The sequence below is a fragment of the Sceloporus undulatus genome, chromosome 5 (genome assembly GCF_019175285.1).
Source record: "Sceloporus undulatus isolate JIND9_A2432 ecotype Alabama chromosome 5, SceUnd_v1.1, whole genome shotgun sequence".
Lineage (NCBI taxonomy): Eukaryota > Metazoa > Chordata > Lepidosauria > Squamata > Phrynosomatidae > Sceloporus > Sceloporus undulatus.
In genome coordinates, this window is record NC_056526.1 from 145307522 (window position 1) to 145332962 (window position 25441).

At 37.7% G+C, this 25441-nt stretch overlaps 1 protein-coding gene across 2 annotated transcripts in view; it reads right to left on the reverse strand.

Moving 5' to 3' along the window:
* Positions 1–25441, reverse strand: part of FHIP1A (FHF complex subunit HOOK interacting protein 1A) — a 98395-nt gene that overhangs the window by 13263 nt on the left and 59691 nt on the right. The window contains exons 6-11 of one of the 2 annotated variants that reach the window (XM_042467169.1): positions 13103–13270; positions 11783–11862; positions 9265–9452; positions 6068–6280; positions 5243–5518; positions 361–539 (exon numbers count right to left, since the gene is read on the reverse strand). In XM_042467169.1, the coding sequence (XP_042323103.1) occupies positions 361–539; positions 5243–5518; positions 6068–6280; positions 9265–9452; positions 11783–11862; positions 13103–13270 (1104 nt within the window). Of the gene's footprint in view, positions 1–360; positions 540–5242; positions 6281–9264; positions 9453–11782; positions 11863–13102; positions 13271–25441 lie in introns of both variants that reach the window. The other variant, XM_042467168.1, reaches the window with a different exon arrangement.

Genomic DNA, 25441 nt, shown 5'->3' on the forward strand with positions numbered 1-25441 from the left:
GCTTTCTCTGTCAGAGAGCTCTGATGACACAATAAACTACAATTCCCAGGATTCCCTAACACTGTGCCAGGGCAGTTAAAGCAGTCTCAAACTGGATTATTTCTGCAGCGTGTTTTGGATCTAAATCAATTTATTAGAAAACAGTATAAAATCATATATAGTTAAAGCAGTCATCCCTGGTTTTTTGGACCAAAGGTCATATAAAATAATACAATCTTAGCTGACTACCAGGAGTTCAAAAGGGCTGGAATTAGTCTGACATGTCTTGGAAGGGAGTTCTACAGCCCATGGATATAGAGAGTAAGAGAACACTATGTATTTCCAAAAACATCTGGAACGTATCAGAAAATAATGAAGTACCTGGTACAATGATCGCACACTAGGCTGAAATACCATGTTGGTATTAAGCAGAAAGGAGCGGAGAAGAGGTTGTGGGTAACTAGCCAGATGAGTAATTATACCAATGAGTAGCAAATTCACATGCAAAGAGTTTTCCAACATATTTTCCAGCTTTGATAGCACCACACTGATAAATGGCCCTGCAGATTTAAAACACACACAAAATTAGTTGTTAAAACACAGGCCTAGAGAAGAGAAAGACAATAGTAATGTTAGGAGAACAGCATTAAATTGTGGGGTTGTTTTTTTTTTAAATCATTTGTTGCATTTGTGCCAATATGAAGGTAGAAAGACAACAAAGGATGCACCTGCTGCATTACATGTTAAAGACAGTGCCCTTTAATAAGATGGATTTGTGTAGGGAGATTAGAGTAGTGTCAAGCAACAGGCACCCCCTGAAACTTGATTCTAACTGATTTAGAAATAAGCCAAGTTTTTTTACATATCCCTCTATAAGTCGACCTCACATATAAATTGAGGGAAGTTTTAAGGGCCAAAATCATGGATTTTGATATGACCCGTGGATAAGTCAAGAGTAAAATGTAGGGAAAGTAACAAAGGTTTTAAAGGACAAAAGGGGGGAACCCCTTTCCTCCTCCCTTCTCATTCTCTGGACCTCTTCTGACCACCTAATATTGCTTCCTTCCAGTTCCTTCCCCTCTGAATCCATGGTTAAAACCTTTTCTTCCCCCGCCACCATCTCCCTTTTCCCTCTGTACACTTCTCCCAACCACCTAACCCCTTCTGCTAGAGGAAAAGGTTTTAATATTGGATTCAGAAAGGAAAGAACTGAAGGGAAGAGGTGTTAGGTGGTTGGGAGAGGTCCAGTAAGGGAGATGGAGTGGGGGGAAGAGAAGGTTTTAATACTGCATAAAAGCCAAGATGAAAAAACTTAGGCTGACGTACTTTGGACACATCATGAGAAGACATGAATCGTTGGGGAAAAAAATAATGCTAGAAAAGGTGGAGGGAAGTAGAAAGAGAGAGGAAGACCATGTGCTAGATGGATGGACTCAAAGAGATCAAGAGTATGAGTTTGCAGGGGTTGGGCAGAGCAGTGGAGGACAGGGGGTCTTGGAGATGTCTAATCAGCAGGGTCACCATGAGTTGAGATTGACACAAAGCAGTTAACAACAACAAAAATGGCAGCAAGGAAGATAAGTTAAGCAGAAAAATACGGTTGATTATAAAATAAAATACAGTATATGTAGATAAACCATGTGAAATGAATTTATATTTCTATTAGTGTTTTTAGCTTTTTAGTTTGCAATGTCCTACATTTTATTGAATGCCTCACATGTTTGGAGCCTTGTTCTCCATTGCAGTTATGACATCTGGTCACCCTGAGAGTGGGGCCTGCGACTGTGCATTTTTTACTGTCAAAGAAGCCCCAGTCACCTCTCTCTGTGTCTCCCTGGCTTGACAGCACTTTCAGAGACCACTTTTAAGACTTTTCTGAGCAGGATGAACATACTGACCCATATACAAGTCTACACAGGATTTTAGAGTCATTTTGGGCAATTTTTTTCAACTTATAGTCAAGTATATACAATATTTTAAACTGGGTTTGTCCTTTAAAATCCCACTCATGGACACTCATTGGTGACCTTCGGCATTTGTTCAGCCTCAGAGGAAAACCTCAGTAGAAATCTTGCCAAGAAAACCCCATGATAGGGTTTTAAGACCACCATAACTTGGAAATGACCTGAAGGACAACAGAGGGTAATCATACCCAAGATGGTGGTCCCTGGACCAGTGCTGGTCTGTAAGTCATTGGCTGCCAGTCTCTGAATAGTTTCCAGGAAGAAACAAACTGTTGTAGCCAATGGGCACAAATATGGTATCAGTCTCTGGTGGTGGGGAGCCAGTTGACCACACCAGACAGCCCAAGAAGCATTCAATGGATTCAATGAAACAAAACTTCCCTATCAAGGAAGAGGTTTGTGATCTTTCGTTTCTATGACCTGGTTGGTTGATGAAGCCAGAAAATAATTTGACCCAAATTCCAGATTTATAAACCTAGATCTGGGGTTTCAACTTCACAGATAGGAAGATGCCTTCATAATGCTGCATAGGTTCCAGACATAGGTATTTTGGACTCAAATTAATGGCATAATTACCATTAGCACCTAACCACTAGCACAAAAAATATCTCCCATGCTTTTCCTCAGCTTAGCAGAGAGCACAGACAGTGAGACAGTCTTGTACTACTTTTGCTTGGGGTTGGAGTCCTGACATTTACAGTATCTTCATAATTTTTTGGCCAATTAAAAGGTACAGAAGCTACAGAAAAGCTGCACTGGCAAGCAGGGCACAGCTTGATATATCTTCATCTCTTGCTATGCTGAAGATGCTGCTAAATCAGCATACGCTTAGGATCAGATTGCTCTAGCTTCCCACATAGCAATTAAAATGCTAGTAATACGTCTGGGGTTATTGAGGCCTGTTAACCTCTGCTTTTCAAAGAAAATGTGTTACTGAGATAGGATATTAAAAGAGCAATGACACTGCTTAAACATAACCATTTGTCTTATGCACAGTGCTACCAGTTAAAAGCCAGGTCGCTTTAATCAAATTATTGCTTGCCCCCTTTTCTAGAACTCAATAAACTTCTCCCAGGATACTGTCATCCCATTTTTAAGAAGCCATTTTGAAAGCATCTTCCTTGGTTTCCTGGTCCTTCCTTTGTAGATAAATGTCACTGGGTTTTATTGTTAACTGGAGCTAACAGCAATACCAGTGATAGAGACCAAGACAGAAACACTAGGACAGTGATGGTGAACCTTTTAGAGGCCGAGTGCCCAAACTGCAACCCAAAACCCACTTATTTATTGCAAAATGCCATGTCCCTCTGGCTTTCTAGTAACAAACTCTGGCAAACCTGAGCTGGAGCGACGACACATGTGCCCACAGAGAGGGCTCTGAGTGCCACCTCTGGCACGCATGCCATAGGTTCGCCATCACTGGACTAGGACAATGGTATTTGATGTCCTCATATTCTGGAAATACATACACAGTTGTCATTGGAAACGGGCTGCCACTGCACAGACAGTGAGTTGCTTTTGAAGACCTACCCAGGTTACATATACCATAAATAGACCTGTCATTACTAAGCTAGCTTGAAGGACCCTTGTTAGATGAAGAATCTCAGGTGACAAGTAGAGGTTTACAAGCTTTGCAAGAGGGGTAGCATGGACTAATTAGATCAAAATTAATGATGTTATACAAAACTCATTGTGCAGGCACAGACATAAAACTAATTGGGGTCCTATTCATAATAAAAGTTTTATTTGCCACATTACATTCACATTACCGAAATGCTGGTTGTGTCCTTGTCTGTGGATGAATGGACTGGGGCTTGTATCACATAAATTATTAGAAGGAAAAGGTATTATTTTCCTCAACAAACAAAGCATTAGTGCCACATACAAAGTTCAGTTCTCCTCCACACTGACTTCTGGAGAAAGAGTCCATACATTCCTTGTCAGACAAAATTTGTTTTAAAACTGTCATGGTATGGTAATGGAATAATAAATCTGTGACTGTGTGAATGTACTGTAGTCCACTGGAGATCAGACATTACTAGATAAAGATATGGTGTGTTTTACATGACATTGAATATTTTAAAAACTGCATAAAAGCAGGAGTGGGTGGGGAAAAGGAAGTGGCACCATTTCCAATTCAAACTATTGGCTGGATCACTGCCCAAGTCTCAAAAGACTTAGCATGTCAACAGAGCTTTAAAGCTGATGAAAAATTCCAAGAGAGAGGGAAAGCTTGATGTTTAGTACTAAGAAACTATTATCTCTCTAGTGTTAGAAAAGGAAAACAACACTTAAGAGTATGAAGATGAATTAACATAGTCATTTGAAATGTACACTGTTTTAGTTTGGTAGAAGCCAAAAGACCTATGTGGGTCTTGGCCTACCAAAGCCCCTCATCAACTGCTACTGTACAAAAATCAAGGACCATGGATTTTAAGCAAAAGAAATACAAGTATTAATAAAGCTTTTTTCTTAAGCTAATTATTTTTGGGCTGGCCAAACTCTGCACTAGTTGAAGGGCAATTAGTTTAGAAAAGATTAATAATCATAATAGTGGTATGTTCATTCAATTGTATTACCCAATTTAAATGATGGATAGTTATCTGATATGTGGTGTTATATTGCATGCTCCTCCATCCTCTTCCCCATTTCCTTTCTGGATAATTCCTCTCTTACGTCATATTATTTGTATCCTTATGGGAACAGGCAGATACCAATTCAATATAATTTTAAATTAGTTAGTTTTATAAAATGGGAGCTGTCCCATCATATTCCAGGAGCTGAGGTGTTCAGTACAAAAATGTGTTATAAGATTGTCAAACACATAAATGTAATAACATCAGTGTAGTGACCAAGGACAAATAGAGCATGCCTGTCACCATATACAAATACACCATGTTCTGATGGGTAAGTGCACACTGACAACAATGCTGGAGAAATTCCCCATTTGGCCATGTGATGTCTCAATGTTCTGTAAGAAGGAGGGTAGTTACAGATAACAGCCACAGTGCTGCCACCTAGTGCTCAACTCTTGTTTTGTTTAAAAACAACCAAGAAGTGGCTACAGTAGCTACACAACTTGCTGTTTCATCGGTACAGGAAAACTAAATTCTAGGCTATGGAAACTGTTAAGATCTTAAGCCAAATACATAACACAGCGACAAACATAAGTATATCATAAAATGTTACTGACAGTCAATATATTTAATGTCTCTTACTCATACACCCCTTTCTTCCATCCAGAACAACATTATTATTTTAGGAAAGTCTAATTAATTGAGTTAATTCGAAAATCTCACCTGTAAATGGGATATTCTGGATCCTTGCAGGATTGCTCAACCATGTCTCTTTGGGCCCAAAGGGTGAAGGCATACTTTCTGTGGATGGAGTGTCAGCTGAAAAATTTTCAAAGTCCTCTTCTTCTTCCACAGGAGAAATAGCATCAGGAATAAGCAATTTAAGTTCTACTAACCCTGTAGTGTTAGAATCCAATTCTTTAATGATGTTATCACATTGAGAAATAAAATCCTCATTTTCTGGGCTCAGCAATTTCACATTACCATTGTGATCTGCTTCTGTGGAAGACAATTTCAGTTCCAAGTCAGACTGTGGGCTTGTTTCAGCAGTTCCTTCGTGGATCTCAACTGCTGTGGATTTAGTTATGTTTTGATTTTTCACACTGCATTCTGATTGGGGATGTTTAAGGGTATCATTAATAAAGACCATGGTTGGGTTATGTGTGTTCGGAGATTCTGATGTTAAAAGTTCTTCTTTTGAGCTGTTCACTTCCTGCGCATCTTTCTGAGCACATAACCTATAAACCATGACATCATCTTGAAAATCTGACTCCTCTATATACGACCCTTTGATCAACATTATTGCATTTTTCTTCATCTCTTGAATGTGCTTTGGTGGCAAGGTAGGAGGTTGTGTGTCTACACTTTGTAAATTATCATCATGCTGAGGTGAACCCATATCTGATCCAGGAGATATCCCTGTATCATAGCTATCATCCCATTCTAGTTCTAGCTGCATCTTTTCCCCCAGTTGAGCCACATGGGAGGAACCAGAGTTGCTAGGGGTTCTGTACTTAAGTTGGAAAATGGACTGATTTAGGTTTTTACCATCCTCTTCAGCAAGTGTTTGTATAAAGGTATATGGATCAGGATTTTCACCATCATATGGAGCAGACCAAATCTCACAATCTTTCATGCAGTGCAGTATAAGGGTTTGAGCATCCCAGAGGTACTGCAGGTAACTAATATCAACTGTTTTCCCATATTCAACAATACATTTGGAGTCAATAACACCTCCAGTTATGTACTCTTCAGGGGAACCTGAAATGAAATCATCACAATTAGAGCACTAAGTAATAATACAAACACACATTCAAAGATCACAGGAGTATTCTTTTAATTTAGAGCTTGGTTACAAGGTTATCCTTGATCTGTATCACCTTAATATGCAGTATTGTTCAATAGGAAGCACATTTATGAAAAAAGCTAGCTATGTGAATTAGGCCAAAGGAAAGAGATTGGCAACCACTGAAACCCCAGAGACTAGATAACTAAGCTTCTATTGTGTTGAGAATTCTCACAATTTATTTCGTCCTAGTGCTTCTTTGTGTTTTATATACACTGACACTGTCATTTATAATGCCATCTACAATGTCATCTTTATTTTTAATGTCAGTCCATAAAAGAAAATCTGTGTTTTTGTAGACTAGTCTAACAGTTTTCAAAATGGTAATGTAGACTTCTGGACAGCAAGATCCAAAAGGTTAATAAACTGGAATTGTGCAAAAACAATTATTTATACTGCAGCTACTATATTTACCCTATGCCTTGTACTTTCCACACTTTAGACAGTATTTTTCAAAGCAGAGAGAGAGAGCACCATCTGTAGCTACTGGAGAGAAGTAGATGTCATATGCTGCAGTACTGAGGAAAAGTATCCTTAATACTGCACTTTCCACAAAGGTACATCGGTTTTTGTCTTTCTTAATTGGTCCAGGAAGATGATTAAACTTAAATTTCTTAAAAACAAATTTAACTGAATGAAGTCTATTCCATACCACCACTGAACTTTGCCTGCTATAAGTTTAAGGAAATACTTTTGCATTTTTTGACCTTACTAAACTTTAATGGCTCAAGGAGAATTTCTGGTTCAAAACCAAACAGAGCTAAGCAAGAACTCAACCTGAAAAACTTGTCTGAAGAGATGAAAAGTATCAAATAAATGTGAAAAAAGACAATTTGTCCAAACTTAATAAACCTCTCTATGGTACAGAATATCCTTAATTTTTTATGGAAAGCTCTGTAATATTTAGTAAAATAGTATACCTTGAACAAGAGGACCAATGAAATGTTTTTCACTATGAAAAGAATCAGAGCTATATCCATCTGATGCAATTGTTAGCCACAAGCAATGAAGCAATGAGGATTGGTCACTAAGAATCCAATCTCCACCCAATTTCCAATAAATTTGTTTAGCTGACCTATGACTGAGATCTCCTGAGGTATCTATGATGCACTTGATGGGGGAAAAAAGATAAAGTTTTGAACACATGGGTCAAATTGTATCGGTCTGCATGGATAACATTTCTTTCCACAGGGAAAAGGCTGCAGGTTTGATCAGCATGGATAGGAGTTTTACAGGTACCATTTATTTTGATTTCATTTCCTATATCTAGTTCTTAAAGTAAGTTCAAATCTATTTATCTCTTTGATTACTTTCAGAGAAATCCAAAATGTCAGGTTAGACTGAAAGGGAAGCCTTTGCTCAAAGCTGCCTAAAGAGGTGAGTAGTAGAGCCTGGATATGAACTAAGGTTTCCTCATGAGGACCACTTGTTCACTGTGTACATCCTTTGTTCATTCTTGATGAAACATATGATGCTGATTATTAGAGTACTACACAGAAGTAGGGAAACAGGCTCTTTGTCCCTCAGAGACCTATGAAAGGAGGAGGTATGGCATGAACTTCCATGGTCACATTCCAAACACTATCATTAGAGAATAAGCAAAGGCAAAGACTGACTATACTGGATATTTAACAGACAACAGATGGAGCCAAAGTATAAATAAATGATTCCCCAAGGGGCATCAGCCTGACTGACCAAAGCAGGGATGAGAAGAACCACTTGTCACATTTTATAGACAAAGATGGTGAAGTATCAAGAAGGCTTGAGATATGTCAATCAGTGAACATGGTGAGAAAAGGAACAAGAAGATATCCAACAAGGGATATATTTAACTATATTTCATTCTTATTGGTGCCAAGGTGGTAAAAATGTAACAATAAAAATGTTGTATGTATTTTTAACCTTGTATTTTTTTTAAAAAAAAGTTATTTCACTCTAAATTATAATTAAAACAATTTAAAACTCCAAAAACTTAATTAAAACAAAGAAAAGGAGCAGATATAATAAAAAGAATGAGGAGATTAAAAACATAGTTTTTTGTGGGTTTTTCAGGCTATGTGGCCATGTTCTAGAAGAGTTTCTTCCTGACGTTTCACCAGCATCTGTGGCTGGCATCTTCAGAGAAAATGGTTAAGAACAGTTTGGCAAACAAACAAAAAAATAGTTTAGAGCTGGTGCCCATATTGTTGCAATGCTGGTGTTAACCATACCTCCATGAGGAGCAGTTTCTACAGAACAGAGGAAAAGGCAACTATCTATAGCCAACATTAATTTATTGAACAGGAGTCAATCTAAAACCTTCTTTCAACTTTACTGGCAATGGGAGCCAAACAGAGATGGCTAGGTTTTGTTGTTGTTATGTTCCTTCAAGGTATCTCTGACTTATAGCACCCCTATCGCAGGGTTTTCTTGACAAGATTTACTCAGAGGTTTGCCACTGACTTCCTCTTAGGCTACAATAGTGTGACTTGCCCAGAGTAACTCAGTGGGTTTCCATGGCTGAGGAGGGATTCAAACCTGGCCTCTCAGATTCATAGTCAATCACTGCAACACAGCTAGGCTTTGGCAATATTTAAAATAATATACCAGTGATATTTCATACATAAGCTCTCTTGACAGACATCATGTGTTGGATCAAAAGTTGCCTTCTTCTACAGAAGGTATTCTTTCATCATGGAAGCTTGGTTTACATTATGCATTATGCTCTATATTAGTGGTCCCAAAACTGTGACCTTGTAGAGATTTTGGACTTCCGCTTTCAGAAGCCTCTGCCATGTTGGCCAATAGTCTGGGATTCTGGGAGCTAAAGTCCAAAATCCCTTAAAAAGCACAGTTTGAGGACCACTGCTCTACATGCTCTGAGTGACAAAACAGAAATTAAATTCAGAGACAATTTTACCTGCCCCATGCATGTTCTTTCTCCACAGGATATAATCTTTTTCTTGTCTTTCAAAAGTCAAAGTAATTCCACTACAGCAGCAAACTGGAGTCAAGGCAAGCAATCTAGCAGCAGATACAGAATACCAGTCTCGTTCTCTCACAGCCCATCTTTGGCTGAACATGATGTGATTACAGGGTATCAAGTACCTAAAACAACAGAGACTTTATTTAAGAAACTACAACGATACCTTCAAATAAGGAGATTTTCTATCCCAGGGATGTGAAGAAGGTAGATTAGGAGCCACTGGTGTATTTTTGCTTCGCCATTAGTAGATTACCATGTGTTTCTGGGTCTCAACCATTTAACAGAAAATGTTTTTTGACTCTGCCTCTTTCTGTGTTAAACTGATGAGATGGGAGAAATTTGGATATGGGAAGTCTGGCAATAGATGTTTATGTGGGAAAGCACTATGATCTAAATGCTAATAATGAAAATATATTCCTGGGTTGTGTATGTGCTCAACTCCTTGTTCCTTTATTCCCCAAGTATACCTCCCTGCAAGGCATTATTTTGCCCTGCACTCTGGTTGGTGGACATTTGGTTCTAGTAAAAAACAACAACAAAGCAGATCCTACAAGCTCGAAGTTGGTCCATAATCAATGCCCAGAGTAAGAAGGTGAGCCCTCCCTTTAGTTTATCTGATACCACCTGGTATTAGAGGGAGAGAGGCAGGTCCAGCTTCATCAGGCCTAGCTCAGAGTAAGAAGGAGATCCCTCCCTCCAGTCCATCTGTCATGGTCCAAGCCTCAGCAGAGAGATCTGCTGGACTTGATCCCCTTCCCCACTGCCATTCCCTTCCCCTCCTGCGTCATGTCTTTTTAGAATGTAAGCCTGAGGGTAGGGAAATGTCTAATTAACTAATTAATCTCTGTAAAGTGTCGTGCAAATTTATGGCACTATATAAATAAACAATAATAATAATAATAATAATAATAATAATAATAATAATAATAATAGCAGCAGCAGCAGCAGCAGCTGCCACTGCCGCCTGATCTGGTCCTCATTCATTTCTTCTATTAAAGTACACAAATGGGCCAAAGTTGTATAATATGGCTAGTCCAATATAATATAATATGGCTTCAGTTTCTAGCCCTAGCCAGAGTAGACCAACTGAATGTTGCACTAAACAGTAAGTAAATATTTATGCAAATCTGATTGATTCACTGGGTTTACTTTATTTGGGACTAGCAGCTGGATCTAGGTCACTATGTCTATAAGATATGAAAAATACAACAGGGCAGAATTACAGAATATTGGGCTGTAATGTGTACAGGAATACAACCTGAGAAATGCTATCAGATGCTAACATAAAAATACTAGCAGTGAACTAGTGAACATTTCATATTGTTGAAATTCATTTTAGTGAGATGTAATGTGATTTAAATTTAGTGGATTTTATATTTATCAAATGATATTTCTTGTATATACCTTTCTGGGGGCACTGTAATTTGAAATGTGATTTTAAAATATTGTAAAAGAGAAGGGGAGAAAGTGATTATGGTCTTGAACACTTAATTTCTCCCCACCCAAAGATAGCATGCAGTTTCCATATTAAGGAGCAAGAAATGGGGTCTTCTATCTGAAAATAGTGTAGTTTATATTAATGAGTAATAGCACTCTGTGGTTTCAGCAGAGTTGATTCCTATCAGGATATTCCATTGGCTGAACCTGGAATGCAAAGTACTGTATATGTTCTATTAATTAGTTTCAGCCCTACACCTAAAATCACCAAATTACAAAAATTATAAAAGAGACTGATGATAGCCTTTAGGCTGCTGTTATGAATGCTACAAGGTTTATCTCTATAAGTCACCACTTCTCCTTGATTAAGGAAAAATAAAGCTAGTTAATGAATCAAAAAGTTGGCTTATAGGCATGTGCCACAAGGAAGTGAACTGATTTACTAGTTACTCAGGAATGCTTAATTAAGCCTGTTTTAAAGTCATAATAAAATAGCATATTCCAGTAACCAAGTTATAACTGGCTAGTAAAGTCACAAACATGAAAACAGTTCTTGTACTGCAAATTAACTATCAACAGCAGACTATTTGAATGCTGTGTAGTGGGGTGAAAAACACAGAACTGGGAAGCAAGAAATATATTTCTGGTTTTCCTTCCTACCTTTTTTTCCAAAAACAAGATATATAATTCTTTATACAGAAGACTCTTCATGTATTTAGTCTATATGGATGCAAATTCTTTCATGCATTTTGCTAAATTGGAGAGAATACTTTCATCCTAAAATGGTTTGTAATTTTTGAACACATTCCTTCTTCTTCCTTTCTTTACACTTCTTTCATTGTGAATTCATAACAAAACAAATGTTTGTGATCTTCTTCCATGACAGTGGATGCAGTTATTTCCCACCCGCCAATACAAGGCATAAAGACAACAAAATGTAAAAACCAGCTAGAGGATATAAATAGCCAGCAAGAGGTTTGGACTACAGTGTAATGGAAGATTGTTTGGTTTTTACCTTAAAACTAGCTGGAGCATCACATCTTCACAATGCAAGCTGATAAGTGTTTTGAACAATGCCAAGGACACAACACAGAGCTGAGAAAAGATAAGTGCAGTCAGTTTCAACAGGATTAGGTACAACAGCTTGACAACATCTCTTGAAGAATTTTGGTTAGCATGCATAACAGCATGAATAAAACAAGATACTGTATTTATTTATTGTTGATTTATACAGTACCCCACTTTTTCCCATAGTGGCTAATATAGAGACAAAGTACAGATATTCACTAGCATTTATTGGGAAATGTTTTTAAGTGGCAATAGAAATAGATTTCAGTTTACTCATATGCAGTTGTGTCATTCAACCAATTCAAACCAGTTCACTGAAACTGGCTGTTAAAATTATTAAAAGATGCAAAGGCTGGGTAAGATAAAATGGGAACCAGGAATAGTGAAGAGGAGGAAAAGACAGAAAATGGAGCAGGAAGAAGATGGAGAGGAAAGAGGGTCAGACAAAGGAAATGAACAGATCGTTTGGAGCCATGGGGAGAGCTAGTAATGGGAACTGGTATGTGGCATCAATAGGGAGTGCGAGGAGTTCAAACTGCACTGGGTGACACCCCAGACGTGGGTGACACTGAGACGAGTGTGTACTGTTCTACTCATGAGTACAGTGGCTCGCAGCACACACCCCTCCTTGCCATGCACCATTCTACTCAAGAGTAGAGAAGCACATGGCAGAGAGGGAGAGTGTGCACACTCCCTACCCTACCATGTTCCATTGTACTCATGAGTAAAGTGGCAGTGAGGTGAGGAGCCATGCCCTTTGTCCTGCCCCCAAACCAGTGACACCCCAGGCAGTGATGCCAATGCTGGTAGTTAATTGTTCTGAATGAGACCAATGCTCAAATGGAATTAGACTGAAACTGTCAAAAATTATATAAGGATTTTTCATTCTCATCTGGACAGATTTATTATGCAGCCACACATAAGCAGAACTCTGAGGAATGAAGTTTAACTCTATATCTGGAATATTCTGGTTATGTCTAATGGGCTTTAAAGAAAATAGTTCAGTTCTTGAAAAATGCAAAGAATTTTCTAATCTACTATCATCATATTTTTATCAATTAAATATGGTTCCCTAGAAACAGAAGAGGATTATGCTTTTAGAGAAAAATTAGTCTCTCACTCAAACTTCTACAGCATGCTGACTATTATATATTCAGCTATATATTCAGACATATATTTAGAGGCCATTACATGGTAGGTGCTATTATTTTTCTAAAAATATTCTACGTACAAAAAGATGGCTATGTTTCTATTACTCTCATCTTACCCGAAATGGAGTGTTTATGCGGCTTGTGAGTGTGTCCAGGATGTGCACATTTTCATGACGGTGGAGCAGGATGAACCGAAGGAAAATCTTCAGTAAAGCTGGCTCTGAAACACTCCTCAAGAAGAGATCCAAGTATGCTGTTGTAGTCATTACCTCTTCCACAGTCACCTAAAAATGATTACAGACCATATGATCCTTGTTCTGTTTATACAGGCTGAACAACCTTTGCAATGATTCCATAATTAGCCTTCCCTCACACTGTGCCCTCCATATGTTTCAGACTGCATTTCCCATCAATCCCAGCTAATGTGGCCATCAGTAAGTGATCATGAGAGCTGAACCTGTAGGGCAGCAGGTTTTGGAAGACTAGAACACATAAATTAATAAACACAGTGTGTTTATTTTAAAATATGCTGGCTAGATCCACTGAAAAGAGCCACTTAGCATATTTTGTTGAGTTAAAGTACAAGATACCACACTGAGGAGGATAAGGTCAGCTCTACATATCCATGGATTCTGTATCCAAGGAGTGAACCAACCATGGTTGAAAAAAAATGACAAAATTTTTTTTGCAGTTTAATATAAGGGATGCCATTTTACTATGCCATTGTATATAACAGGACTTGAGGATCCAATGATTTTGGTATATGAAGTAGGTCCTGGAACCAAACCTGAGTGGATACCAAGGACTTGCTGTACATACAGCCAGCCATCCCCTAAGTGATTTGTTACAAACAGCTTCAGGAATGCTATCTATCTGATAATGAATTCTTGAACATTTCATTCAGTGTCTGGAACTGAATATTTGTTCCTTTTGTTTTTTCTCATCCTGCATCTGGTCTTTGAGCCACAGAGCTCTTTGTGCTCTCTGTATGAAACCTTAGAATATCTTTGGAATACTAGTAATCGGTGTTCATACATTGTATCTTCAGCTTCCTTCATCCTAGTGTACATCCTGAAAATAAACTTGACCACCTGATCACCTGATTGCCAAATCACCTGATTGCCATGTTGTGTCAAGATCCTGTGTACCGAGATGGAATGCTTTGTCAGCCCTACTAAAGTGCCCATCAAATTTCCAATCTTGGTACTGTGTGGGAAGGAAGAAACTTAGGTACAGATTTAGGTGGACACTGGGCTGTCTCAAGTGAGCACAAAACCTATGAATTCTATTGGGAATTCTCACAAGAATTCCTGTTGGTAAGGTTCTCTGTCTTAATGCATTTTTGTCCCAAACTGTTGTTGCTTCAGAGTAATAACAGCTTACTATATTTTGATAATTTAGTCTATCAGCTCCACAAAAATAAACTATCAATGTATTTCTTTTTCTACTGAGTGTGCATATTAGTTTTATTAAAGAAAAATATATAAAAGCAAAGTCTCTATCTTTGCACTTGAAGTGGGTATGCTTATGCTAGTTATTTCCCAACTCAGAAGTAACTATTTCCACTCTGCTATGGTTTTCTGTAGGTGCATCACTTATTTGGGTAAAAGTATTCATAGATAACATCACTGGTTACACATGTTGCATGCACATATGAAGAAGGATGTTCAGCAACAAATATCAGAACTGTTCTCTTCCAGTACTGAATTCTGTTATGAAACCACTATTGACCTAAAACCCAAATTTTGTTATTTGAGATTCAAAGAAAGTATCCACTGCAGATAACGTATTTATTTTAAACAAATTTTCTTGCTACCTTTTTTTTTTTTTTACTTTCCTTGTTTCCACACTGTCAAATATTTCTCATCAACTGGCGTTGATTCATGTAAATACACAGATTCCAGCTAAGCAATCACAGACTGCCCATTTCTGATGTAAAAATCAAAAATCCACAAGCACAATCTACCATAAGAAAGTTCAGGGTTTTGCTTGCAGTATTCAAATCACTGGATTGTACTGACTTTTTGTCAACTGGGTGCTGCACAAAGAGGCAACTAGAGATAGGCCTAGCTATAGAAATAAGCTAGATACGGCTAAAAAAGCATTAACAGCAAAGCCTAATTGATTGAACCTTACTGGAGACAAAAATAATACTACTTCCAAAAGTAAGATAAAATGGCGCACATGCTCATATAAAAAAGGCCCACATACCAATTACATCTCTGTCTTGGATGGTAGGTGTCTCTGCTTTTTTATAATAAAAGGAAGTGCATGTTACTTTGCTAATGCAATCTTTTAAAGCTCATTTATCAGTAGGTGCTTGATATTTTGGAACCAACCTTTGTGTTAAGCACTAAGAGTACAAAGTCAGCATTTTCAAAAATAGTTACACATGAGCTTAATAAGCTTAAAAGTACAAACACAAAAGCATATGGGTCTGCTCATATGAAAAGGAGAATAAACTATCTTTTGTTAACTGTTCTTTGGTGGATAAATGAAGAGTGTTTTTTTTTCCTCTAAAAAAAGGCAACCACTTACTAAGAGGATTTGGAAAGTATGTGCATAAATTGTAGATTATTTTTAAAGCTTCTGTGTCTTTTCATGTAACATGTTAGCTGCATATATGAGATATTTTGATATATTTTAAGCATTTTTAAGATTGTAATTAAAAGCAAAGAACTTTATTTACTTGTAACTTCATTCCAAACTAAATTGAATAGCCTCCTAACACTTTATAATTCTATTCATGTTTCATATCAAATGATATTTAACTACCAACCCACAACTTTCATACATTGCAAAAGTTAGTGCTCTCATCATCGTACAGCCATAGAGAATCTAGAAGAAATTTTAGTAGTTCAAAGACATATATTTTACCACAAACTATCAAAAATGACAATAGAAACATTTTCTTCCTTTTGATCTTATTCCCAAATTCAAAATATAGAACAAGTAAAGACATATTTAACTGGGAGGAGAAGGAGAGAAAGGAAGGGGAACAAAAACAGCTCATCAGTATCATTTTCAAATTTACAGAGCAAATATCTTCATCCTCTAGGGCCTGTGTTACAGATTTCTAAGTTTAAACCATTTCATTTTTTAGAAGTGAGGAAAAACGTCATGCATTCTGAAACACCTCATGTATTCTATCTCTGCATGTACTAGATCTCTAGTCTTTGGCAATACATTATTTATGAGGATTGAGGGCCTGCTTCCTGAACAAACGTGCTTATAGTACAAACTTGATTCTGACAACAGTACTTACACATTTTTAAAACAGCAGAGAGAAAGAGCAAAGCAGTTCCTGGACTTAACACTTTCCTAGATTGCAATCCACAACAAAACACTTTGCTAGTTTGCAATCCACAAGACACCTTAGCTCATATGTGTATTAGAAATACCTACCTAATCCAAATTGTTTTTAAAATATACAAATCTTTCAAAAACTTTAAACTGATCTATAAGATTTTGTTGATATACTAGGAATGCCAGGTCCAATGTTCCAAGGAGCTGAGTGATCGTGGCCCACCAAATCTCCCTCTGTGTTTATTTACATGTCCTGTTGCTCATTCCTCTTTCCCTACATTTTTGACCCACAGAAAGCCAGGTAGGAGAGCCAGACATAAAGAAAACAAAAATAATGACCACAAAATAAATGCATCAATTCAACCTAGACAATGAGGAAATTGAAATAGTAAAAGAGTTCCCATACCTAGGATATGACCTTCACTGTTATGATAATTAATCAAGAACTGATATGGAACCAAGGTGTCATTCAATATAATCCATTAGTTGGGGCAATTTCTAAGAACTGAATGTATAAAGCTGCATTAGGCCACCTGCATATACATAAAGAAGACTGCAGCATCCAAGAGTTTTCTTCCATGTACACATCATCCAATAAGAAAGTAAGAATGGAAGAAATTTTTAACATTCCAAAGAAAGCTGTCTTATATACACAACTGCTGTCATCCATTCTCATATGTATATACTGTATACATATGTATATGTATATAAATACAATTGTAACTTTTTAAAAAATGAAACAGTAGCTGCCTCACAAAAACTTTTGAAATGGAAATGCTTCAACCAGGGAGTTGTTGTTGTTGTTGTTGTAGAAAAGCTGAATGTAAAATATGTTAGGCTTTTGTCACCACTGCTAACACAGCTATGGACTAATGGAAGAATACAAACGGAAACAAAGTAGACAGGAATAGTGTAAAAACAAAAAATGATCAGCAGAGGTAATGGGACAGTGGGAGTATTTAGAAATAGGGTGGATTCTCAGTTTTTATAACCCCAAGGTGTGGGGTGACCAAACGTCAGCGCACAGCTGTGACACACGTGTACAAAAGCTTCCTCTATATTTGATGGAAAAGATAGCTAGACAAATTAATAACTCCACTGTATGACTTGGAAATTGTCAACACAATTAAAATGCTCCTCGTTCAAATGGAATAGATTCTGACCTGGCCACCTGCAATTCAAAGGAATTTGGACTGGTGGGGAGGAGGAGGGGAGGCTCAAACTCAGCTGAAAAGGGATTCACAGTTTTTGCCAGCATATCCATGAAGATAAGCATTATTGAACACGTAGGCATCAGTTTGCTTCACATGGATTCATATGTATTTGCATGGCTGCTCATTTTTAGCAGACAGGGCAACCAGCTGAAGATTTGCACAAGAAACTGGAACAATTAAGTACCAATGTGTACCTGCGAAAATCTGCAGCAATTTGCATAATATACTTAACATGTAGACTAAACCTGAGTCCAGCATCTTTCCCATACAGTTTAGTAACAGTAATCTCATTAACTTTCAGTCCTTGAATAGACTCTATGAAAAATATATCATACAGCCCACACAGCATTTTAAGCCTTGTGTATTTCAACTCTCTCCACTTGAAATAAGTAGCATTCTCCATAGACTGGCCTTAGTAAACTGCACTAAAATGTAAGAGCATGTGCCAAGTTCTGCTCCCTCTGATAAACTCAAATTCACTTGCTAGTCCAAAGTAGAATACACACATTAAATAATAATAATAATAATAATAATTATTATTATTATTATTATTATTATTATTATTATTATTATTATTATATTTATATATATTTCCCGCCTCTCCCTGTGGATCGAGGCAGGATTATAACCGATAAAATCAAATGATACAATTACACAACCCATACTACATAAATAATCAATTAAAACATGCCAAGATGCAATACAATAATCAACGAAGCCAAATCATTGTCTGTTTCTGTACTGTTGAATCAGGTGTAAAAAATTCTATAAGATCCACTATAAAAGATCAGATGGATAGGCCCAGAAGAGATCCGTCTTAAGTGCCTTCTTAAAGGCTTTTAAGGTGGTGATGAGAAGGATCTCTTCTGGTAAGTTGTTCCAGAGTGTGGGGGCCGCGGCTGTGAACGCTTTGGTCTTTGTATATTCCAATAAATTCTTCCCGGATGTTCTGAGAGTGTGGAGCGGATTGTGTAGGGAGAGGCGTTCCCTCAAGTAACTCGGGCCCAAGCCATGTAGGGCTTTAAAGGTGATAACCAACATTTTGTATTGGGCCCGAAAGCTGATTGGCAACCAGTGTAATGATATTAATATTGGAGTAATATGGTCAGATCTAGATGTACCTGTGACCAATCTGGCTGCAGCATTTTGGATCAATTGAAGCTTCCAAACTTGGTACAAAGGCAGCCCCATGTAGAGCACATTGCAGAAGTCTAGATGAGAGGTTACCAGTGCATGTACCACTGTTTCAAGGTCCCTCTTGGTCAGCTAGGGACGCAGTTGGTGTATCAACCGAAGTTGATACCATGCACTCCTGGCCATCGCCTCCACCTGAGATGACAGCTGCAGAGACGAGTCCAGGAGCACTCCCAAACTGCAAACTTTGTCCTTTAGGGGAAGTGTGACCCTGTCCAGGACTGGTTGACAAATCTCCATCCCTGGACTAGGGGTACCTATCGCAAGCACCTCCGTTTTCTCTGGATTCACTTTGAGTTTGCTTTCCCACATCCAGCCCATTACCGACTCAAGACAGGCATTTAGAGGAGAGATGCCATCCTTAGTCCCTGCAGCAGTCGGAGACATTGAGAAATAAATTTGGGTGTCATCAGAGTTACTGATAACACCTCGCCCCATGTCTTTGGATGATCTCGCCCAGTGGCTTCATGTAAATGTTAAACAGCATAGGAGACAGAATGGCGCCCTGGGGGACACCAGATGTCAGCTCTCTTTTATGAGAGCAGCTGTCTCCCAGCATCACCATCTGGAATCTGCCCGAGAGGTAGGAACAGAGCCACTGAAGTGCATTGCCCCCGATACCCAACTCCCTCAGGAGTTCCAAAAGGATACCGTGGTCAATGGTATCGAAGGCCGCTGAGTTGTCCAAAAGCATGAGCAGGGTCACACTTCCCCTGTCCATGCTCAGACGGAGATCATCGACCAAGGTGACCATGGCAGTCTCAACTCCGTATCCTGCCCTGAAGCCGGTTTGAAATGGGTCTAGATAATCGGCTTCATCCAAGACAACCTGGAGTTGGAGGGCAACCACCCTCTCGATCAACTTGCCCAAGAATGGTAGTAGGGAGACCGGTCTATAGTTGTTTCTGATCAGGGGGTCTAGGGAGAGTTTTTTCAAAAGTGGTTTAACCACTGCTTGTTGAAGCTCAGATGGGGATATTCCCTCCCTGAGGGACGTGTTGATTATAGATTGGAGCTGGGCAAGGATCGAGAGGGCACGCTGTCCTCCTTACACATCCAAGAAGCTTGTCCACTTCAATTTTAAAGGATGTACACTTACAGCAATTAATGCAGGAGGTCTGGTCTAGCTAGGACAGACAATTATTAGAGGATATATCTGAGTGCATTGACTTAATCTATGTGATCAGAGCAATCATGACAACCACAGAAACAATACCAACAAAGCAGGCTTGCTTCCCCAGCTGGATTCATTTTTGCTCCTACAAGGCTTAGGTGGCATTTGTATGCACATGAGTGTTTTTTATTTGCTTCATCTGATAATTTTTTCACTTGCACTACAAACTGCAGTTTGCCTGATGCACAAGAGGCACATCTTAATAAAACAGCATCTTCATAAAAATTAATAAAATAAAATCTTTATAAAACTAATGAAAAATAAGAATCACCTTAAACACACACACAAACACACCCAATGGCAAAGAAGAAATGGTAATAAGCTCAGGGGGAACAGAGATTCAGTTGGTATAATGTTTATAGGACAAAAAACATGGCATAGTGGTTTAAGTGTTAGACTATGACTCTAGAGACCAGGATTTGATTCCCAGCTCAGCCATGGAAACCCACAGTGTTTCCCATGATTTGCCATGCTCTCAGTCTCAGGAAAAGGCAATGACAACCCTATGATAGATTTGCATTAGAATCACCATAGGTCAGAAAGGACTTGAAGGCACACAACATTTTATAGAGATGCTGCTGCAGTGTAAGAAAAGTAGTATGTCTTGTGTACTCTCACAGTTAGTGTAAGTAAACAATACAGGAGACATTTTCCCCTCAGTTCTGAGTGAAAGAGAAGGGAGGTCTATGGGGAAAAGGTCCCAATGGTATGCCAGTTGCACCTTTTCACGTTATTTATGCTCTAGTAATTCTGATAATTTATTATTGTAATACAAGTCACAGGAGAGTAGACTTTGTTTTGAAGCTGTGATTGATACAGAAAAATGCTGCTTAACTTCTAGTAAACTTATCACCTCCTCTTCTGCCTCACATGATTTTAGCAGCAGATAACCACTAACATGGACCAAGTGTGTGAGCTATTACTAAGTTTTCAAGCAGAATTTGAGGTGCTGGTCTCACATCTCTGAGAGTTGAGAAAGTTGCTTAGAGGTACTTCAAGACAGTAGTCACTTTCAGTGGCTTTATCCAAGGCAACATATCATATGTAGATTATAGCCAAAACAGGGATATGAGAATCTACCATATGTGCCCATATTAAACTAGAAACAGATTAATTTCAGACTACTCGCTATACAAGTGGATAATTCCAGTTTCAGTTCCTTCAGCAGGCCAAATTGATGACCCTTTTCCTGGGCAAGGACCTCACCTCCTTAGAAAAATACATGCTTTACAAGAAGGATGCCCAGATTCAATCTCTGGCCTCTCCAGTGAAAAATATCAGCAAGCCAGTGATATGAAAGATCTCAACATGAAATGTAAGAGAGCTGTTGTCACTTGTCAGTGAGTATGGACTAGATCAGTGGTCCCCAAACTTTCGTCCTCCAGAAGGTTTAGTCTTCAGCTCCCAGAATTCCTGGCTATTGGCCAAGTTGTCTTACAGTTGTAAACTGCTTAGTGACTGCTTAGACTGGTATGGAGTGGTATATAAATGAAGCTGCTATTGCTATTGCTACCACATTTGGCAAGCAACTGGCCAAGATGTTATAGCATTATAATGACCAATAATTGATCATGACATTAAAAAAAGAACAACAGGTATTTCAGTGCGCAGAAGAAGAAGTTGATGATACCTTAGTACAGTATGCATTTATCTCTAGCAAGAGTTCAGACTTCAAAAGCCACTTAACATACACTAGTCCCAAAAAGTAGGCAAGCTCTGACATAAATAGTCCTTTTGTAGGATGGAAGCCATTGAAAATAACTGCAGCATAATTCAAGTTCTATGTAGCTATTAGAATGCTTAAACGTTCTTCCCATTTAGGTCCAACAAATGGAAAGAACAGTTAACTTTCCAGCAGAGGAACAACTACATTATGGCATATGCTTTGAAGAGAAATATTTTCTTTCATCACTGTCCAAACAACATTGACACTGCTTGAATATGCCTTTACATCTTGCTTACAAAGTAAACAGTTCTGCAATAACCCCACCTAGAATGTACCAGTCTTTTTCCAGCAATGATTCAGTAATGAGTACTGTAAAGTACTTACCAAAACCTGGATCTTGAAATATACTAAATCTGAATAATGTTTTGTGTATATTATGATGCCCCCTTAAACCAAAGGAGATCTATGCAGAATTTCAAACATTGAGTTTTGCATATTAGCAACAATATGCATGTAAATTTACATTTAATATATCTTCCAAGGGAGAAAACAGCTATCTGAAAGATCTACATAACCAATGAGATTACCAGAGACTGTATATGTTATTGTGGACAATGCCAAGAAATATAAATAAGGAAAGCAAATAAGCATACACAGAAAGAAAACTGAAATCCAGTAACATTTTTATGGATCGTTCTTCAATGGTAAAAAAATAGCAGTGGGTATGTAAGAAACATAAAACTCAATCACAGTTGTATTAGTAATGTAAAATTACTCAGTACAGCATTTGTGTTATACCAGGAGGTTTTATGGGAAACATCCTCTTAGATTGTCTTAGTGGACACATTATAAGCTATGGGAACAAACAAAATAGTGAACACATCTTTAAGGGGGGAAATCAAAATGAGAGACCCTGCGCTTTTATGTAATGTCTCCCCAAAATGAAGACTGAAAAAACTTTATAAAAATCATGGGATTAATTATTCATTTCACTGGTGGTCATCATCAATCTTCTCTCCCCTAAACTTCTCTCCCCGTAAGACCTCCACGTTATTTGAAAACTGGCTATAACACCCCCTTAAATCTACTTTTTCTACTTCCCCAGAGCCAGTTTGAATATGCTCTGGGTGCACACTCATGTACAAAGCTTCTCTATTCAAATTAGTACACTGATAAGATACTCCACCATATTGGTAAGTTGAGGGAGTTAGTGCAGGAAAAAAAATTAGGTGAGGTCTAGACATGGCTGCTTTTCTCTTGTTTTATCCATTTTTAAAAAAAATCACATATATGAGAGAGATAACTAGAGAACATTATCAATAGAGGACAAATCACTCAGCAATTACAAACGATTTTGCAAAGGAAAAGAGTATAGTGAAAAAAACTTCCTTATCTAGTTTAAGCAGAAACTATAAATCCCAAATGAAAAGATCGGCATGCATATGTCATGATGCTTAGAACTTGAACTTAGTATTTTTAGTACTGTTTCATATTTGAATTTATCAAACGAGTAAAAAGGAAGAACCCATTTTTTCATTTTTAAAATGTCTTCTGGGTTTTAACCATATCTTTTATTTGTTTCTCAGATCCACTAGATGGTGCACTATAACCTTCTCTATAGGACATGTTGAAAGCTACAACATATAACATTGCTAAAAACTACCATGTGGTCAACATACATTTGTATTTCAAGGAAAAGAATCGCTTGAGATTATCTCCCCTTTTAATTAAATCTAGCAATTAAACAATTTCTCTGTTGTAGTCTGCTTGCAATGTTGTAAAGGCAGTAACTCTAGGCTACAGGACATCTGAAGATGTTAACATGTTCAGTAGAGGATAAAAGAATATCCTTTACAAATTCTGAATGAATTACTACATACAGAATTTTTGTTTGTACAGCACACTCTAGTCTGGGATCTGGAAAATCTTTGGTCATTTCATTCATTATTTCTCTTGCCAGAAATGAAATGATCACAAGTTTCATTGTAAAATGTGTTTTTGAACACTAGAATGCAGTCTCCTTCTTTCATCATACCCCTAGCTTCATACAAGAATCACTCATACATACTGTATGTACAAACTTCACACGTGAAAGTGCTCACTAGTAGTTCCCATGGATATTGCTAATTAAAAAATATTTCTTCTTTCTGATTAACCATCTTGGTTTAGGAGGAGCAGGTGCCTCTACAAGTATTATTATTAATTAAACCTCATGTTTGATTAGCCCCAGAATTTAAAAAAGGACTGGCCCAATCAGGATCAGAGCTTAGACGATGGCCATGCTGACAAGGGAAATTCTATGAGTTGTACTCCCAAAAAATAAAGCTTCCAGGTTCACATCAATATACCATGAAGCTCATTTTAAAACTCTGGCACAGATGCCAATCACGTTTCTTATTGTACCTTTAACTTAGAAAAAATATATCCTGCAGGCAAGATTTGTGTTTCTTTCAAGTATGTATGTTGTTCAAAATACCTAAATATCTATCAATCTCTACAGATATACTAATATCTGTTTGGTTTGCATAACATGAAAATTTAAAACACAAAGGTAGATAGCAGAAAAAAAGAGCTCAAGAGTAACAGACAGGTAAAGATAACAGGAGATGCTGAGAAATCCAAAGAAAAAAGGACCTTTTTTGTCATATTAATAATTCTACTAATTATCTACATGGCAGGTTGTACAGAAAGCCTTTCGAATGCTAATGAGACTGTCATGGCAATCTCTCATTTAAATAGTTGAAATGTTTATGCTATAACAATGCAAGAAAGCATTACTGAAATACCAGCTTATGTTTAAGGTGGGTGCCCAGGCACCAGTTTTAAGTTACTCCTCTAGCCCCTCAAAACATAACCTGAAGAATTTATGGTTTGCAGCTGGAGTACATCACACCCATTGAGGTAAGATGTTCAAAACATTTTAAGAACAGGTTGTGTCAAATATTTATGTTGCAGAGAAAAGAGCAAATAATCAGCCATCATCAGTCTATTAATTTTTCCAACAAACCAGCTTAAAGTCAAACAGATTCACACCCACTCAAATGTAATCCATTGCGGTCATTAAAACTGATTTGCTGTATTTATGTGTATAAGTTCAGTTTTGTAAATATTTACAAATATTGTAACAGGAAACGATAGAGTGAACATTATTTGCTGATACAGGTCTTAAAATTAAGTTCATTTAAGGTATGATTAAATAACTAGCGAGTAAAAATATCCACTGGCCTACCCAATAATTCACAGATCCAACACATAGATTACTTGACCCCTAACGTCGTCTGCTGTAGAAGTGGACACTTTTTCTGACATTGTTTGTGCTAATGTAACAGAAAAATATCAAGGCCACAAGTAGGATTACAGAATTCTGTAATTACTGTGCAGATCTATGTATAAACTAAAACAAGTACTTGTATACTGCATATTACTGCATAGGCTTTTTCAAACAGTGAGGAGGAGACATTCTCAGATTATAACCAGGCTTCTATTTACTCAGATCCTTATACAATTCCAACCATAATACAGCAATACAGCATATAGTAGTGTTTACTATATAGCACTATGATATAGAACACCCTTTCCTAATCCATTATTTCCAGATGTGTTGAACATCTAGAACTCAAGAGTCAATTGGCAAATACCAATGTTCACTGAGAAAGATAGGAGTCTTCTCAAAAGACATCTGGAGGACACCAGTTTGAGGAAGGCTCATAAATCCCATTAGACTATAAGATGCATAAAAATGGTCATAAAATCAGTGTTAAAACATATTATTTATTATTTCTTTGTCATGCAAGAGCCTAATTTAAAAACAAACATTCCATATTCAAGTATCATCAGACTCAAATCAGTCTACTCTACTGCAAGAAAGTCATTGTCTGTTCTTCAAACCACAACCAAACAA